Consider the following 19,478-nt stretch of genomic DNA (forward strand, 5'->3'; position numbering starts at 1 on the left):
AAAGGAAAATATTATAATATTATAATATTATAATAATGTAGTGATCTGAAGATGTAAATTTAGTAAGAATTTTATATATAATATTTTTTGTGATTAGTGCTAAATTTTAAATATAAGACTGATATGGTTTAACATGGAAATTTAGAGTTCCTAAAAATGCGTTACTCCTTTTTCCAGCATGGATGTTCATCCCTCCAGAGAGCTGGTGGCGTCCGGCCAGAAGGCTGGACGAGATCGGAAGTCGCAGGCACACGTTCGCATCTGGAGCACTGAGTCCTTGCAGACGCTCTACGTCTTTGGCATGGGTGAACTGGACAGCGGGGTAACCGCCGTGGCCTTCTCACAGCTGGTAATTTCTTCCCCTCCATGAAATAATCCAAATTAGGTGCTAATACAAGTCAATCCTTCGCAGAATGGTGGAAGCTACATACTGGCGGTGGACAGCGGACGCGAGAGCATCCTGTCCGTGTGGCAGTGGCAGTGGGGTCACCTGCTGGGCAAAGTGGCCGTAAGTCCGCCTAAGCCTGCCCACTTAAGACGCCCCCTAATCGAGACTCTCGACTCAATTACAGACCCTGCAGGAGGGACTGTCGGGGGCGGCCTTCCACCCGCTGGACGATAATCTCATCATCACCCACGGACGAGGTCACCTGGCCTTCTGGCACCGGCGCAAGGATGGCTTTTTCGAGCGCACGGACATCGTGAAGCAGCCTTCGCGCTCCCATGTGACCAGTGTGCAATTCGAGCCGGATGGCGATGTGATCACGGCGGACTCGGACGGCTTCATCACCATCTATTCGGTGGACTCGGATGGCGCCTACTTCGTCCGCACGGAGTTTGAGGCCCACAACAAGGGCATCGGCTGCCTGATCATGTTGGGCGAGGGCACCCTTCTCTCCGGAGGCGAGAAGGATCGTAAGATCGCCGCCTGGGACTCCCTGCAGAACTACAAGAAGATCGCCGATACCAAGGTGAAATTTATCAGCCTTTTGTAACCTTTGAAATCATTTGCAATACTTTGTTTGAGTACCATCTTAGTTCCTGCCCTGAAATATCTAAGATTTAAATAAATCCAATGCAAAAACTTATGAATCAACCCTTAAACTTTTATTATTACTAATGTTTAATAATGCAAGTTATACTTTAAACTTCATTTAAAGAAATCAAATTAAAATGTTTATTTATTTTTATCATCGGTTATGTTTAAAAACAGTTCAACACTTTCAATTTCCTGAAAAGAAATACAAAAAACTGTTTCAGGCTTTTAATTCACATAAATATTTTGTACTCAATTTAAATATAATCCCTATGATTTTCATCGATTGAGGCTTTGAGTTATTTTAAATACAAAAATATAAAAAATTTGTTTAATTTTTCGGATTTAAATGTTTTAAATATCTGAAAATGTAATTTATATTTTTATCTAAATAAAAAGCATTCCACATTTTTTAAATTTTTAATATTAAATCATGTAATTCAACATGGATTGTATTTAATATTATAATTTCATTTCATTTTAAATTCATTAGTCAGATATTTTTTTACTATTCCCTTTTTTTAACAGTAAAGAATTATATTTATATATTCTAAAAACTACTTTTTCTTTTTAAAATGTTATTCAAAATTATAATGAAAAGGAGGAATTTAACCGAAAATATATTCCACAAACACCAGTTTTTAAGGCCATGCTTTCCCAAAAGGCACATTTATTTATTTGACCTTATTGGATTCACAGCTCCCCGAGGCCGCCGGAGGCGTGCGCACCATCTATCCGCAGCGCCCCGGGCGGAACGACGGGAACATCTACGTGGGCACCACCCGGAACAACATCCTGGAGGGCTCGCTGCAGCGCCGCTTCACCCAGGTGGTGTTCGGCCACGGGCGGCAGCTGTGGGGCCTGGCCGCCCACCCGGACGACGAGCTGTACGCCACCGCCGGCCACGACAAGCACGTGGCCCTCTGGCGCAAGAACAAGCTCATCTGGACCATCCAGACGGGCTACGAGTGCGTGGCGCTGGCCTTCCACCCCTTCGGCACCCTGGCCGCCGGCAGCACCGAAGGTCACCTGCTGGTCATCAACTGCGAGAACGGGGCGGTCATGCTGACGCTTAGGGTCTGCGGGTCTCCCCTCAACTGCGTGGCTTACAACCAGGGTAAGTAACAGGACACATTTACTGAAAATAAAATTTTTAATATTATTTCTTAATAAACAATACTTAAAACAATTTAAAACCAATTAGATTTTAAATAGTTTAGACCATAGATGGTTCTTATAAGCTTAATTAACAAAATACCAACTCTGTTTTAATTTAAAAGAGGAACGAAAAAAATTTTCCAATTTTTACCCATAAACATGAGAATTAGCCCTAGTTTTCATTTTATTTAAAATGGCTAAGGAATTGAACACAAAATATTGTTTAAAATCGGTTATGCATCATCAAAAGCATTCTGAAGATAAAAAAAAATACTATGGTGTTTCATAATCTTAAAAATCTCCTTTAAATAAAACTAATGGAATTTTAAAATTGTTTAAATTTAATCTGATTTTAGTTTATCATTTCTTGTAATAATGTTTTTTCCTAATTTCATATGCATATTTGAACTAAAATTGTTTAGTAATATCAAAAACTCTCCCTATTAGTTGGTGACATGATAGCCATGGGCTCGCAGAACGGCAGCATTTACCTCTTCCGGGTGTCGCGCGACGGCTTCTCCTACAAGAAGGTGAACAAGATCCGGGGATCGCAGCCGCTGACCCACCTGGACTGGAGCATGGACGGCAACTTCGTGCAGACGGTGACCATCGACTTCGACCTGCTCTTCTGGGACGCCAAGTCGCTGTCCCCGGAGCGCAGTCCCATCGCCATGAAGGACGTCAAGTGGCTAACCAACAACTGCACAGTGGGCTTCCTTGTGGCGGGTCAGTGGAGCAACCGTTACTACAGCACCACCAACACCATCGTGGCCACCTGCAGTCGATCCGCCGCCCACGACATGCTCGCTTCCGGCGACGCCGAGGGCTATCTGCGATTGTTTAGGTGAGAAGGGGCTAACTGCTCTCCAAATAATAATAATTACTCATTATTATGTGTATGTTCTTCTCAAATCAACTTGCTCATTAATACAAATTAATGTAATTAAACCCAATAGTGATTCACTTCGAATCAGGATCAGTATCTAGTTTTCAATGTATTTCAAATATGTTTATAAATGTATTTATTTACGAATGCAAACAAATGTACAAAAGCTACTTCGCGTGAAGCAAACGATATTTAAACTATTAAGTTCTATTGAAACGGTGTTTGTTAACAACAAACATTTTTACTATTTTCCTCTTTATTTTAATTTGTGTTAATATGTGTTTGCAAATATTTGACACGTGAATATTAAATTTATTTCAAATATTATTTACTGTAACTTTTTAGTTAGTTTTATTTTAATCAATAGTTAGGGTTCATTCAAACTTTATTAAATGTAACAAGTATAACATGTTTTGTTCAACATATGTTTGAACTGTAAATATACAATTTTTTTTTCTGTGTAAGAAAAGTATTTTTTTAATATATTTTATTTCTATCCCGAGGTAGCGTTCATTCTTATTGTTTTAAGTCTTACATTAGTTTGGTTTTCTACCCTAATGAGTGTATTTACACACATATTATGCCATAAACTTAATTGAAACGATTAAAAACTAACTAACCAGCCCTTGATCACTTTAATAGGTACCCCTGCATAACGCCGCGCGCCGAGTTCCACGAGTCCAAGGTGTACTCAGGCATGCTGGCCTGCGTCCGCTTCCTGTGCGGCGACCATACGCTCATCACCGTGGGCGGCACAGACGCGTCGCTGATGGTGTGGGACATCGTCGAGGAATAGCTGAAATGGCCACCGTGGCACCGCACCGCCGCCCAGTACGAGGCCAGCTACTCGGACTACTGGCACCGTCGCGCCTCGAGGGTCTCCTCCACGGTCCTCGACAGCGACTCGGTGGACTACCAGTAGTCCGGGCGAAGGAACTCGGAATGGACGGCGAACTGCTTGCTAGACCCTGACGAACTACAATTGGCCAGCGTTCCGTTTTTGGTTTTAGACGAAAGAATATCGACATTAGATAAATGCACGTAATACGAGATAAATTCGACATTTTCGAGACGTTTTTGAAAAGTGAAATGCGCACCAGCAACGAGCACCAGCAGTCCAGCAATCCAGCATCCAAAAGTCGGCTTCCACTCAGAAATTGAATCTTCCGTTCCGGTCTTGCCATCTGCATTTGTCCCCTGCGCTCCACATTTGTTTGAGCCCCTCGAACTACTCTCCATGCCACTGGTGGATCTAAACTATAACCCTAAGCGACAAAACCGCATATAAATACTTCATCTTCCAGAAAGTTGTCAGAACTCTTCCGAACAAATGCAGCAAACCAGACAGCAAGTGACAAACAGACATACATCTCACCCGAATCACCTACACGGATAACGAAACCCAAGTGCACTTCCAACATATATACTTATATATACAGATATCGAATGTGTATTGTTATAGCAACTTTTATTATAAGCGTTGAAATAAATAAACAGTTTGAAACGGAGCCAAAAGCGCGGGCAACTGTCCGTTTATCGATAGTTTTCCAAGGTGGCGGGTCACAAGTCATAGTTCTGGCTGCAAACACGATACATTTTAAATAGCGGCGCCACTAAGCGGGTGCAAAATAACTACTTTTTAAAAATAGAGGGAAGTAAAGCAGTTCACTTATATTAAGGCGTGTTGGCCTTTAGTTTCATTTTAATATACCACCAGTAACTTTGGGTACAATACATTTAATAATTTGGAAAAAATTTAATTTAAAGATAAAGTTAAAGTTAAAGAGTGCCTCGAAGGTATGATAATAATTTAGTTTTGAAATGAATTTCATTTTTAAATTTCATTTGAGCAATAAAAATCGTTTTAAGCTAAAAGGTATGTAATAAACATACCATTTTGTTGGGGAATATTAAATCAATGAAGAAGCAACAAAAAAAAATTTAGAGAAATATAGTTAAAATTTAAATTGTCTTTCTAAATTATAGTGGAGCTGTAAGATCTTACAAATTGTGAAAAAACGGTCGTATAATTTTATATCATGGCTTGCCGGGATATTTTTTATATGCGATGGTGCACTAAAATTGGGTAATTAATGTATAATTATAAATTTAGAAATGTTGTCAAATATAAAATTTTCATGTTCTTATCTATATCGCGGAAACTTTACGTGATGGACCCTAAAATATAAATTATTATGGAAAAGATATTTATAAACCCATTTATAAAAATTTTATTTTGTTTTTTTTTTTTTTTATTTTTGTTTTTGTTTTTGTATGACATAAAAGACCTGACAATTTTTGTTATTTATTTGGGAGCAAATTTCGACAATGTCATTTCCTATTAATGATATCCTATAGATAAGGTAAAATAAATAACGCAACAGTATTTTGTTTTTTATTCCTCGGGGGATTTTTATTCTTATTCTAATTTTGACCCTAAACAAACAAACATGGAAGACAATGATTCGCTTAAGACTAATGGAAGACAATGATTACAGCTAAGTTAAAGCATTATTGAAGACTTTTTAGCAGCTAGTTGATATGTACAGTTGGCGGAAGCGACGAAGTTTGGCGCTTCCGAGGCACACAAGTCAGTCAGTCTCGTGTTTTCATCATCACAGTTGGAGTTTAAAGCCGACGTGCCGATTTATAGACCCCTAAGTTGGGTCACATCACAGATACTCGATGGAGGAGATTGTCCCAGAAGAACTCAGTGACGGAGGTGGATTGCCTTGGCCTCCATTTGTTCGTTGAGCCTGTTCTGGTGCTCCTCCTCGGTGTGACAGGAGTGAAGAACGTTGGAGATCGGGGTCTCCTTTGCAGGCTTTGAGCTCCTGAAGATCTTCTTGATGGTCTTCAGCAGCTTCTTCATGTTGGTGGAGGCACCGGTGAGAGACTGCTTCTCGGTCACTCCGTTGAAGTTGGAAATAAGAGCGGTTTCGGCGAACATTTTTAAGGATGGTTGTTGATGATCTGCTCGGATAGAGAACCGTAGTTCGAATGATACTGTTGCTCTGGCTGCTCGGTCTTTTATACCCGCAAATTTTGCAACCCCTCAGTGGGTTCCTCCCTACCTGTTCTGTAAGATTCCAACCGACTAGGGGATGAATTACGTTGTGCAGGTAAGTTTTGCAGCATTTTAAAAATTGTTAACAAATGAAATGGCTAAAAGAAAACAATTGAACAAGAAAGAGAGTTATTGAAAGGGTCTTGACTGCTCAACACAGAAGGTTTTACCGAAACCAACCAAATCGAAAAAAGTTGCAAGTAATTTAGTAATCTAGTTAGATAATGTACAAAGGAATTTATGGCGGGTTCAAACTTAAAAACCTACTTCTACTAGTCATCAAAAACGACAATTTTTGAACCAATAATAGTTGCCGATATCTCAACACATAAAAATAATGTAGAATTTAGTAACTTTAAAACAGTTATTTTCTAAAATGTTGCAAAAAGTCTCCCTCTTCTGCTGGTTTTTAAATGTTATTCCATTCTTAATTTGCGTGCAATGGTCAATGGTGATATTTTAACAAACATCTTTTAAAATTTATTATAAGTTTTCGGTTGAGAAACATGGGTTTTAAAGTTTCAGGCGATTCGTTCCTTATCGGCTATTATTTCAAAAAAAGATTTTGTTTGTATTTTTAATAATCTAAATTTTGAAAAAAAAAAAACAATATTTTTTCTTCTTCTTTTGGAGAATAAAACGTTCATAAGTTTTTTCTTGTATTATTTCTATATTGTTTCATTTCTCTGCAACAAAAAACATTAACTTTTTAGCTATGTTAAAGAAGTAGTAAACATTTATCCTGAAATCGAGTTTCCAAAAAAAAAATTGACTAGAGTTTGTTGGATTTTTTCACTTCCAATAAATAAAATTAATATTAATATACCAATTGTATTATGTTTCCTTTTAACCGTATGATCTATATGATATACCACGACCCTATGTGTCATTTTTTTTGATGCAATAAGTTTTAAAACATTATCCATAATAAAAATGCAAGATCACGAAAGTATCTTTTTGTTTTGGCGTTTATCCTTCCCCATACAATGCATTGTGATAAGCGGTAAACACAATTAGTTAAACAGCACTTTTTTGCTTTACATAAAATAAACAAATTTAAGAACGTACTCGCGGAATAACTGGAATTTAGACTGCAGTTGGCCATGAAATGATTTATATTAACATTAAAAGACGCCCATGAACCTGCATCAAAATACTTTTGTGCAGAGTAATTAATACAAAGCTAAAAGGTGCTAGCTTACCTCTCATTGTGTTGTGTATTCAATTTCAAATCACATCTATAATTTCAAGCACCAACCTATTCGTGATATTGCACTCTAAAAAGTGGAAGAAACAACACAATAATATTTTGTTTTTTTTTTCCTCGAGGGATTTTTATTCTTATTCTAATTTTGACCCTAAACAAACAAACATGGAAGACAATGATTCGCTTAAGACTAATGGAAGACAATGATTATAGCTAAGTTAAAGCATTATTGAAGACGTTTAAGCAGCTAGTTGATATGTACAGTTGGCGGAAGCGACGAAGTTTGGCGCTTCCGAGGCACACAAGTCAGTCAGTCTCGTGTTCTCATCATCACAGTTGGAGTTTAAGGCCGACGTGCCGATTTACAGACCCTTAAGTTGGGTCACATCACAGATACTCGATGGAGGAGATTGTCCCAGAAGAACTCAGTGAAGGAGGTGGATTGCCTTGGCCTCCATTTGTTCGTTGAGCCAGTTCTGGTGCTCCTCCTTGGTGTGGCAGGAGTGAAGAACGTTGGAGATCGGGGTCTCTTTTGCAGGCTTTGAGCTCCTGAAGATCTTCTTGATGGTCTTCAGCAGCTTCTTCATGTTGGTGGAGGCACCGGTGAGAGACTGCTTCTCGGGCACTCCGTTGAAGTTGGAAATAGAGCGGTTTCGGCGAACATTTTTAAGGTTGGTTGTTGATGATCTGCTCGGATAGACAACTATAGTTCGAATGATACTAATGCTCTGGCTGCTCGGTCTTTTATACCCGCAAATTTTGCAACTCCTCCCTACCTGCTCTGTAAGATTCCAATCGTCGAGGGGTTGAAATTTGTTGTGCAGGTAGGTTTTGCAGCATTTTAGACATATTTAACCATTGAAATTGCAATTGAACAAGAAAGTGAGTTATTAAAAAGCGCATTGTTGAACAGTCAACTTAAAAAGCTTACAAAAACTAAAACCCAAGAAATTTTGCAAATAATTAAGAAGTATAGAAAGATATTTACAACGGAATTATTAGCGTGGTCAAACTAAACAATTTCGAACCCTTGTAGTTGCCGATATTTCCACACTAAAACGAATTTCGGAATTGGTAATCTTGGAAGATGTATTTTCTAAAAGGTCGCAATAAGATTTCCTCTGCTTCCGATTTGAAAAAAATTTACCATTCATACTTTGCGTGGAATTGACAATCAAATTGAGGTGCAAACACCTTTTCAAATTTATTATAATTTGGGTCTAAAATAAACTGCTATTATTATCAACACAGGGCAACAAAAAGAGACTTTGTAAGGGCGCAGGATTAAACTTTCAAAACTATACATTTAATCTACAATATTTCGGTACTACGGCTTGACCATGTTGTTTTTAATGTAAAAATGTTTGACCTAGAAAAACTTTAAGTCGATTTTCCACGAATGTCATTTTTGGAGTCTGCCAATATCCCACCGCAAAAACTACCAAGCCGATGAGTCTGATATTTATACAAATTTTCTCCACATAAGTCAGTTAATCACAAAACGTTTATTTTATTTTAATATTATTTTAATTAAAATAACAAAAATCATCGAAATTTGTTGAAAAAATGTTTTCAAATGTGCTGCAAAAAATAAAATTTTAATTAATATAAGATTCTGTTACTTTTCAAACGTAAAATCTTTATGATCTATATACTTGAGATGACCCTGTGATGTTCAGCGACCAACCAACTTTTTTTTAAAGGGGCGCCAAAGACTGGATGCCATTCTCTATGTGTCACTTTTTTTGGATGCAATTTTTTAAGATCTTAAGTTACAAAACATTGTTCATATTCGAAAATCAAAAAATGACCCTTCCCAACACACTGCCTTGGGATCACTTTTTTTGTTGGACGTAAAATAATTAAAACTAGAACACGCTCTCGAGGGAAGATTTATTTGTGTTATATATTTTTAAAGCGGGATAACGGGAATTTAGAATGCAGTTGGGCTTAAAATTATTTATATTACCATAATTAAACGACCATTAACCTGCATCAAAAAGACTTTTTTCCCGAGTAAGAAATATAACGAAAAGTGTATAGTCTACCTTTCATTATGTTGTGTATTCAATTTCAAATCACATCTATAATTTCAAGCACCAACCTATTCGTGATATTGCACTCTAAAAAGTGGAAGAAACAACACAATAATATTTTTTTTTTTTTCCTCGAGGGATTTTTATTCTTATTCTAATTTTGACCCTAAACAAACAAACATGGAAGACAATGATTCGCTTAAGACTAATGGAAGACAATGATTACAGCTAAGTTAAAGCATTATTGAAGACTTTTTAGCAGCTAGTTGATATGTACAGTTGGCGGAAGCGACGAAGTTTGGCGCTTCCGAGGCACACAAGTCAGTCAGTCTCGTGTTCTCATCATCACAGTTGGAGTTTAAAGCCGACGTGCCGATTTATAGACCCTAAGTTGGGTCACATCACAGATACTCGATGGAGGAGATTGTCCCAGAAGAAGTCAGTGGAGGAGGTGGATTGCCTTGGCCTCCATTTGTTCGTTGAGCCAGTTCTGGTGCTCCTCCTCGGTGTGGCAGGAGTGAAGAACGTTGGAGATCGGGGTCTCCTTTGCAGGCTTTGAGCTCCTGAAGATCTTCTTGATGGTCTTCAGCAGCTTCTTCATGTTGGTGGAGGCACCGGTGAGAGACTGCTTCTCGGGCACTTCGCTGAAGTTGGAAATATGAGCGGTTTCGGCGAACATTTTGAAGGATGGTTGTTAATGATCTGCTCGGATAGAGAACTGTAGTTCGAATGATGTGGTTGGTCTAGCTGCTTGGTCTTTTATACCCGATGGTGGTGCAGCACTTGGAGGGTCCTTTCCTTACCTGCTCTCTGAAATCTCAAGGGATGAGGGGATGAAACGCGTCATCGATTTTGCCGGCAGGTAGGGACACTTTACCTACTGGGTTAGATCGCAACGAATTTTCTCACATGAACTGTTTTTTGACTGTCGCATTTATCAGGGAGTACTCTAAATTAATTGCAATTACTGCGGATATATCTTCGGTTGGTTAAGACTGATTATTTTGAAACCAAACAAGATCTGTAATATAAATAAGAAGTTACGACATGAGACGGCCCAGATCAATAAGGGATTAGTATCCCCTTTTACAAATTAAGATTACACATGTTAGCGTTCAGTAGTTATTTATAAGTGTGGCGAGTTTATTCCATTGTTGGGCTTGAACGCATAGTTTTTACTCAAATGATTATCTTTAGAACATTTTTGTTAGTATTTTGCAATTAAAATAGACAAAAATTAATCTAAGCCATTGACCAAAGTTAATGCTTTTGCTTTAATATACATTTATTTGAACAATAAGTACAAGAAAACATTAAATTCACAATATAAGTAATTTTATGAATATTAACCAACATTTAAAGGCAACACTGGATACAAAAAATCGTTTAACCTAAAAAATGTACAGAACTAGCAGAAAATTCATCAGTTAGGAATATCCTAGTATCATTTTTACAAGCTGGTTTACCGATTTCGCTGAAATCATAACTAGTGAAAGTCTACATTTTAAATTAGATACAATTTATTTTGTTATTTTATTTTATTTTACAATTAATTAAAAATAAAATTAATCAAAATACAAAGGCTAAATAAAAAATAAAAATAAAATGATCAGCGTATAGCCAAAAAAATTAATACCTTTTTATGTTAAAACAGAGTTCGTAAAACAAAATCAAAATAAAATTATTGTCATGTGTGTCTTTTTTGCTACACACAACTTATTTGTGTTATCAACTTTCGAGTGTCAGAAATGTAATAATATTTTATACATAAGAAAAATAAATGCTGGCGATTGAGATATTCCCATTTTTCGCCATTAAGAATCAATTTAATTCAATTTGTGAAAATAGTAATTTTTTCAGAGCAAGAGGAAAAAACACTAACAATTTAGACAGTTTCTTGAAAAAAAAAATAAGACCGCTAATTATTCTGCAGGAGAAGTGAAAATTTACCACCCCATTTGTGTTTATTGTAACTGAATAAAGATATAAGGTGATACCACCCGGGAATGATTTAGAACCAAAAATTTAATGTTATTGAAATCTAATCAGTAACGCAATTGTTTTTAACACTTAATTGTCAAAAACAATTTTGTTAACATTTCACACACACAGAAATGTTTTTTACTATTGCGTTAATCAGGCAAGTGTGCTGTGTGTGTCAAATTCCTTTAGAATTAATGTATTTTTTAATATTTGGCACTCATCTTAATAATTATAATTGACACTGTTCCTTGCTTTTAAAATTATTTTACAAAATTAAAAAAAAAAAATTTTCGGGACCTATTATATATTTTATAATATATATAATTTGCTGCTGACAAAACAGCATCTTGCTGTTTTATAAAGTCTATACAAAGAAGTACAAGTCAATCATTAACAAAATAATATAACAGAATAATAACAAGAAAGGAAGCAAACTTCGGCAAGCCGAAGTTCATATACCCTTGCAGCTATTTCAAAAACTAAATACTCTTGAAAACGTTAAAATTATGATTTACTTGCGTGTATGTTTAAAAACATTGAAGCTATGATGATTTTCTGCTTAATTATTCGATAGTTCCTATGCCAGCTATACGATTGTTCCTATGGGAGCTAAATGCTATAGTCGTCCGATTTTGATGAAATTTAAAACGTAATTTTGAAATATTTAACCAATACTATATCTCGAAGCACTAAAAAAAAATTAAAAGAAAAACAAAGTTATAATTTTTTTTTATTTATTTTTATGATTGTTCCTATGGGAGCTATATGCTATAGTCGTCCGATTTCGATGAAATTTAAAACGTAGTTCTGAAATATTTAACCATTACTATATCTCGAAGCACTAAAAAAAAATGAAAAAACACCAAAGTTATAATTTTTTTTTTATTTATTTTTATGATTGTTCCTAAATACTCTTGAAAACGTTAAAATTATGATTTACTTGCGTGTATGTTTAAAAACATTGAAGCTATGATGATTTTCTGCTTAATTATTCGATAGTTCCTATGCCAGCTATACGATTGTTCCTATGGGAGCTAAATGCTATAGTCGTCCGATTTTGATGGAATTTAAATCGTAATTCTTAAATAATTAACCATTACTATGTGTCGAAGAACTAAAAAAAAATTAAAAAATAGAAAAGTTATAATATTTTTTAATTTATTTTTCCGATTGTTCCTATGGGAGCTATATGCTATAGTCGTCCGATCCGGCTCGTTCCGACTTATATACTACCTGCAATAGAAAGACAACATTTTCTAGTTTGCGTAGAAACGGACGGACAGACGGACAGACGGACGGACAGACGGACAGACGGACATGGCTAGATCGACTCTCCTAGTGATGCTGATCAAAAATATATATACTTTATAGGGTCGGAGATGTCTCCTTCACTGCGTTGCAAACTTCTGACTGAAATTATAATACCCTCTGCAAGGGTATAAAAATGAGAGACTAAAATCAAATAGTTTTAAAATAATAGTAATAAATAAAGGCATATCATTGTTAAATACATTAAATGGCTTTTCATTAAAACCGAAATAGTTTTTTATTGTTAAAATCACTTTACTTAAGTTTCTCAATTTATTTGTTTGAGCCGACCGCTGATAGGTCCCTTTACTATGCCATATTCACTGGAAACACCCTCCATTTCTTATCGACCTCTTATCTAGCGCTTGGAGTAATCAAACCTTCTAAAAATAATTAAATACAAAAGCCGATCATGAATATAACCCACCACATATCTAAACCTGTTTTCATTAAGATACCAACCCAGAAGAACCGATAACGAAATTAAATTCGTTCTAGCAATCCATAATATACACCTTGAGTTCTGCCTTAGGGTACATACCACACTCGAATAGTCTTCTAATTAAGCAATTAAGTTCAAAGGATAATTAGGATTAACGTGAAAATTGCGATTTCCACCGTATCATTTTGTAGGAGTATTTCGATTTACTCCGATTTACGCATAACCAAAACTCTCCACATTCCTAGGTTAAAACTTTGTTCAGGACGAAATGAGCGTAAAACACCAAATAGATCGTGTCGAACAGCTGAAACGAAATGGTAACAGGATGCCAAAAAGCCAAAAGGCAACTCGCAATTGAATTGCAACGATTTGGAACCAATCGATTCGGAGCGATGCGGCCGAGGTTTATTTCTAAGAAATAAAACGAAAAATGAATAATTGTCAAATGTCAAATGGGTTCCGACGGTAAAAACCGTGACGTGACCCGAACAACAAGTACGCATCGCTGGAGAACAGAAGAAGTGTGCAGGATCTTTTTTGTGCCCCGAAAAGGGCTCAGCATGGGTATTGTCTACAAGGAGTTTTGAGGGATGTAGAGCCACACTAAACGTTGCATGTCCACAAATACACCCCCGATCCTTTTGCATCCTATAGTACATATTCCAATTTGCAACGCCTGAACATTCCTGTTCACAATTACTTCACTGCCGAATGTTCTTTATTTTTCTTTCTCTATTATTTTTGGGTGAAAAGTCAGTTACGTGCCCGATGAATAATTGTATTTTGGCGACATTGTCGCCAACTTCTAAGGCGAATCAATTCGTTCCAAACGTTTGCCGAAATCTAACCGAAGCAAAAGTTCTATACAAAATAAAACAAAATAAGAGTTCTTAGAACCAAGCACGTTCTCTGTGCAAATTGAAATTATTACGCCAATCTAAATTTGTCCTCAAACTCTTCGAAATTACTTAACGAATTAATATAAGGATTCGACATTTTCTGACTAAATGACGAAATATACATAAGAAATAAAAAACGGACATGGCTAGATCGACTCTCCTAGTGATGCTGATCAAGAACATATATCCTGTATAGGATCGGAACTGTCTCTCTCACTGCGTTGCAAACTTCTAATTGAAAAAAAATAAAGAACACCAAAACCAAATAAATAAATAATTACAATAAACTTAAAAAAAATAGATAAATAGAATAAAAGTATAAGATGTTTGATGATTTAAACTAACAACTTTTAAAATAATATTATATAAATAAAATAAATTTGATTCTTTAAATGTAATGATTGGAGGTTCTTAGTCTTAGCAAATAAATTGGACAAAATAACACAAATTTTTGTAGGTATTGTTGAGGTTGAGGTATAGTTGAGGTAGAACCTACAAGCTACAAAACCTAAATTTTCAATGGACTTACGAATGAATTTCACATTTTGTCATTTAAGGATTTTCAATTTTAATTATTTTTGGGGCTTTTGTGTTTTTCAACGGTACAATGAGCAGTCCCGTGAAAAGGTTTTCTCTTAGGCTAAGTAGGGAACAATACTTTAGTAATTATTCCAAATAAGCAAGTGGTAGGGATTATGCTCTTTTCAGTCCGGGCACCCAAGTCAAATGCAGATTTTTGGTAAAAGGGACATTATTGTTAATAATATTGTTATAATGAAAGATCATAAATATCAAGTCAAATAGTAATGTGATTTACATATGTATGAACATATGAGAAAACCAGTAATTTTCGTATTTTGTTCTCCGCCTTAGGATAAATATCTTTTAGGATCATATTTAAATCTTACAAATATTAATATACATATAGAAAAGGTAGTAAGACATTTTAGCTGATAAGTTTGAAAATTAAGGCTAAAAATGTAGCTGATTTTGTTATACCAATACACGATGAGTTATTTAATTGTTTTTAGCAACACTACACTGAGGATAAAACTTGATACAACCTGATGATGATACAACAGTTGATTTAATTGTGTGTCTTGAAGAAATACTACTTGAAAAAGGAACTTTGTATTTGATTTCAGAATTTAAAAGCAGTGGCATATCTGGTAGAGACATAAGTCGGAACGAGACGGATCTGACGACTAAAAAATATAGCGCCCATATAAACTTTTCTCTTTTCTTCAAACATTCAAAATATTAAAAAATATATTTTATTTTAAATTTATTTTTTACATAGTAATAATTTGATAGTTTAGAATTACGCTTCTATTTTTATTTAAATCGGAAAACGATATCATATAGCTGCCATAGAAAGGGTCAAATAATAATAAACATATATTTCATTTTAATATTTAAATTTTTTAAATAGCTGCACGGCTTGCTGAAGTTATTTCCGTTCTTATTTTAAATTAAAACATTTTTTTTACTAGAGCCAATTGTTGGTCCATTGGTTTTAATAAATAAAGTCTCAAAAACTAATCAAATAACCAGAATAATATTTTAGTACAATATGCACAATTTCATAAAACGTGCATAGATTAAAACACCTAGTTTTTAACTATTTAACTGCAAACCAATTCCAAATATTTGTACTGCTTTGCTTTGAAACTCGCAGCTTAGTCCAAAAATCGCTATCATGAAGGAGGCCAATTACCAATTAATGTCCTAAATAAACATGGAAGCGAAAAAACTACCAGCGAAGAAATTGAAATTTCCTGGCTGGATTACCTGGAACATTGGCAAATGAAAACAAACATTTTCGATCGAAGAGATGAGCTCATTATTGAATTTCAACCGACTGCAACGAATCAATTCGAAACAAGAAAGATGCAGGCAGGACATAAGTCCTATTTGAAACCCAATCAACCGTTTCAAATGGGATACACGTTCCTGCTTGATCCTGTCCTCGTTTCATATTCTTTCAATGTCGGGTCAAAGAATGTGAGAAGCGTTGCAAATTGGCTTCGGTACCCATATGGTCAGGGGATTCGAGTGCGGTGGATAGTTTTACTTACTAAAACTAGAACGAACTCTAGTGAGACTTTTTAAATAGACGAAAATCACAGCCTGAAATCGATGTTGGTGGCCCACGCTAAACCCAATTTGTCGGCAATTTAAAAGCAAATTGAAAGTGTCTATGTAACAATTTTCGTAGCCCATCGAGAGAAAGGACCCCGGCCAACACGTAGGACTACCCACATAGTTCACAAAAGGCGGTCCAAAGCGAGAAGCGGAGAAGAGGAAACTGCTACTTTTCGCACAATACCCGGGCGCATGAAAAGAGACACCTCCGAACTATTCCCTTGTCACTGCTATATAGCCCTGATCCTGGGTGCCCGACAAGCCGACGCATCCGTCACCTGGTGCGATTAGCAGCTACAATGGCGAGCGGCCACGGCAGGATCAAAGCGGAAAATTCATTTGGCTTGGTGGTCTTCGTCTCGGTTTCGCTTTTGATCTCCGCACAAGCGATCTTTTATATCGCTCAACACAAATTTACTAAAACACCCTCAATCGCCCAGTTCATTAGACACATAATTGTAACGGATGACAGTGCGAAGGTTGGCTAGGGCTCTTCAACAGATCCTTTAATTGGGTTAACAAGAGCTTGTTTGCGCGAGCTATGCCGAGAGCGACCTTTCAAGTTCCAATAAGCTTTGAGTAGAAAAATGCTAATCAATCTTCTTGTGTTTCTTGCATACATTCTTTCTTTTAAAACACTTTAGACTTTGTTTTTAGCCAATTTAGTCAAATTACCGTTTCTACTATATTAAGTATGTATTCTAATTCAGGATCAGCAGATGAGCCAAATAATTAAACTGAAACTTTCCCAAAAGTTGTTTGTCTTTTTCTTAAAATTTTAATCTTTATACCCTTGCAGAGGGTATTATAATTTCAGTCAGAAGTTTGCAACGCAGTGAAGGAGACGATTCCGACCCTATAAAGTATATATATTCTTGATCAGCATCACTAGTAGAGTCGATCTAGCCATGTCCGTCTGTCCGTCTGTCCGTCCGTCTGTCCGTCCGTCTGTCCGTCCGTTTATATGCAAAATAGTCTCTCAGTTTTTAAGCTATCTGCATGAAACTTTCCCAAAAGTTGTCTTTCTATTGCAGGTAGTATATAAGTCGGAACGAGCCGGATCGGACGACTATAGCATATAGCTCCCATAAGAACAATCGAAAAAATAAATAAGAAAAATTATAACTTAGCTTTTTTTTTATACTTTTTTTAATGCTTCGACATAAAGTAATGGTTAAATATTTCAGAATTACGGTTTTAATTTCATCAAAATCGGACGACTATATCATATAGAAATATATAAAATAACTACATATCTAATAATTGAGCTGCAAAACATATACGCAAGTAAATCATAATTTTAATGTTTTCAAGAAATATTTAATTCTTGCAATAGCTGCAAGGGTATATAAAATTCGGCTTGCCGAAGTTTGCTTCTTTTCTTGTTTTTTTTTCATTTTTCTTTCTCAATTTTCCGAATAACATTTTAATATAAGTAAGACCTTAATTTGCATATAATTAGCCATTACTCAAATAATTTAAAATATACTCTAGTAAAAAAAAGTAGTATATCCAAATATTTTGTACAAATTGCCAATTTAACTTTAATTTTATTACCCTCTGCAATGGTTTAAAAAATGTCGTGTGCCACCGGAAGACACAACTTCTTCTCTGATGGATTTTGTCAATTTACTTTTCATTAGTAAGAACGAAGTTTTATTTAAGCCACAGCCAATATTATTAATTGTAGTGTACATTTTTAAATTACTCGACAATCGAGTTGTGTTTTAAATGCCTTAATAAAAGCATTGACAAAGGTATGACCGAAATAAAATATCTATTATGTATTGAATTACTTTCCCTTTTGTTGTTATTAGAATCGTTTCTGAGTATTCTTCAAAAACAAAGTGCTTTAATTGATACCAAATTGTCATACACTTTTTTTCACATACGCGGAGTGCATCTGGATTGATCCTACTGATGGCTTTAAGGTACAGTTTATGCCACAATAGGTGATTTTAGGAGGGATATGGTTATATACAAAGGAGGGATATGGTTATATACAAAGTCCTTTTGAAATTGACTCGAAACTTATGGCTGTCCATTATACGATTATTAACAATAATTTGCCTTTTACCAGGTATCCGCAGCTGATTCAAAAGATCAACTCTTGAAAAAGAGCGTGTTATACGTTGATAATTGCCAAACTATTGTTTGCTACTTAGCGACCGAAATTGCTTTCAAAGGACTGCTCTTTGTCACTTTAATGGCAGCAGCACCTATGAGTAATTGAAGGTGGAAAGCAGCAAAGTGAACAACAAAAAGCAAACTAAACAATTAATTGCCTGGAAAATGCCGAGGATATTGCACCAAAATGGTGGACACTCTTTTTAGGAGGCAATGACGAAGGCGAAACTTCGGAAAGCCTGTGGAGCCATTGTCCAACTGAACGCAGAAAAAATGTTTTCAAACCGGGAAAGAAACGTCTCAACATTTGAAAAGAATAGCTGATTATATATGTGGAATGTCTACACAGAAAAAAATAATGAGTTTCAACAACAAATTTTAATTTCAACTTATACAAACGAATATGTTTTAAAAATCTTATGTGAGATTTGGGATATTATAAATATTTTTTCATTTTGTCGTTCCAAGAAGAATTTAAATCTAGTCAAGAAAAAAATAAAGCTGACATTGGCTTAACAAAATATTCTAAATTATATTTTTTTTAAATTAACATAAATAGATTTGGTTAATTAATTTAAATGCAACTATCCAAAAAATTTCTTGTTAATAAATTTAAAAGCAATTTGGTAAACCTACAACTCTTTTTTCTAAGTGTAGATTTATGAACGCTAGATCTTGGTGAGCGATCGTTGGGACTTATGGCAAACAGCAAGCAGGAACATGTTCGAGGCATGTTAGCCAGATCCAGAGACCCCTAGGAAAAACAATATAAGTAGACAATAAATGTATGTATAATTGGGAATGGATTTCGTTCAATGGACCAGCGGAGCATTCGTTGCGCATGTGCAGATAAATGTTGCATTGTCTGCGGGAAAACGAGTGCTGAATGAGTGCTGGCCTCTCAAAGGACAATACTTTCTCACTCGACCGTCGAGTGTGAATGCCGGCGAGAGGTCCTGCCGGCGGAGATTGTCCGCATTGTCCTCTCCATTGAGAGGCACTCGTGCGTAGCTCCGCAGGACATCTATGGCCCATTCAGACCATTAGAATTTGGAACCACACTACAAAATCGTCGCACTAAAATTGGTCACAATTGCACGCAAACACGGCGAGTGCATTTTACATGCCAATTCAATTCAGAAGAATGCAATTCAATGAATCCTCTCAAAGGACAGCCAGGATGT

The 19,478-nt window shown here is 35.9% G+C and overlaps 3 protein-coding genes and 1 pseudogene across 8 annotated transcripts in view; 1 reads left to right on the forward strand and 3 right to left on the reverse strand.

Annotated features, from left to right (window-relative positions):
• LOC128259864 (echinoderm microtubule-associated protein-like CG42247) overlaps nt 1-4,582 on the forward strand; it is a 66,535-nt gene extending 61,953 nt beyond the window's left edge. For all 6 annotated transcript variants that reach the window (XM_052992476.1, XM_052992473.1, XM_052992474.1 and 3 more), the window contains 6 exons: nt 178-349; nt 413-508; nt 573-971; nt 1,736-2,153; nt 2,642-3,038; nt 3,723-4,582. In XM_052992476.1, the coding sequence (XP_052848436.1) occupies nt 178-349; nt 413-508; nt 573-971; nt 1,736-2,153; nt 2,642-3,038; nt 3,723-3,876 (1,636 nt within the window). In that variant the 3' untranslated portion in view covers nt 3,877-4,582. The remainder of the gene's footprint in view (nt 1-177; nt 350-412; nt 509-572; nt 972-1,735; nt 2,154-2,641; nt 3,039-3,722) is intronic.
• An 896-nt stretch (nt 4,583-5,478) lies between these two features.
• LOC128259872 (uncharacterized) lies at nt 5,479-6,090 on the reverse strand. The gene has a single exon (XM_052992489.1). The coding sequence runs from the start codon at nt 6,028-6,030 to the stop codon at nt 5,791-5,793; it is 240 nt and encodes a 79-aa protein (XP_052848449.1). The 5' UTR covers nt 6,031-6,090; the 3' UTR covers nt 5,479-5,790.
• Nucleotides 6,091-7,454: 1,364 nt separating this feature from the next.
• On the reverse strand, nt 7,455-8,018 carry LOC128259874 (uncharacterized; annotated as a pseudogene).
• Nucleotides 8,019-9,499: 1,481 nt separating this feature from the next.
• LOC128259871 (uncharacterized) lies at nt 9,500-10,127 on the reverse strand. The gene has a single exon (XM_052992488.1). It carries the CDS (start codon nt 10,067-10,069, stop codon nt 9,830-9,832), a length of 240 nt encoding a protein of 79 aa, XP_052848448.1. The 5' UTR covers nt 10,070-10,127; the 3' UTR covers nt 9,500-9,829.
• Nucleotides 10,128-19,478: the final 9,351 nt, after the last annotated feature.

The sequence above is a fragment of the Drosophila gunungcola genome, assembly GCF_025200985.1.
Source record: "Drosophila gunungcola strain Sukarami chromosome 3L unlocalized genomic scaffold, Dgunungcola_SK_2 000009F, whole genome shotgun sequence".
In the NCBI taxonomy this organism is placed as follows: Eukaryota; Metazoa; Arthropoda; class Insecta; order Diptera; family Drosophilidae; genus Drosophila; species Drosophila gunungcola.

Bases quoted from the DNA above. Each gene is read 5' to 3' on its own strand.
- LOC128259872 (XM_052992489.1), bottom strand. From the start codon at position 6,030: ATGTTCGCCGAAACCGCTCTTATTTCCAACTTCAACGGAGTGACCGAG.
- LOC128259871 (XM_052992488.1), bottom strand. From the start codon at position 10,069: ATGTTCGCCGAAACCGCTCATATTTCCAACTTCAGCGAAGTGCCCGAG.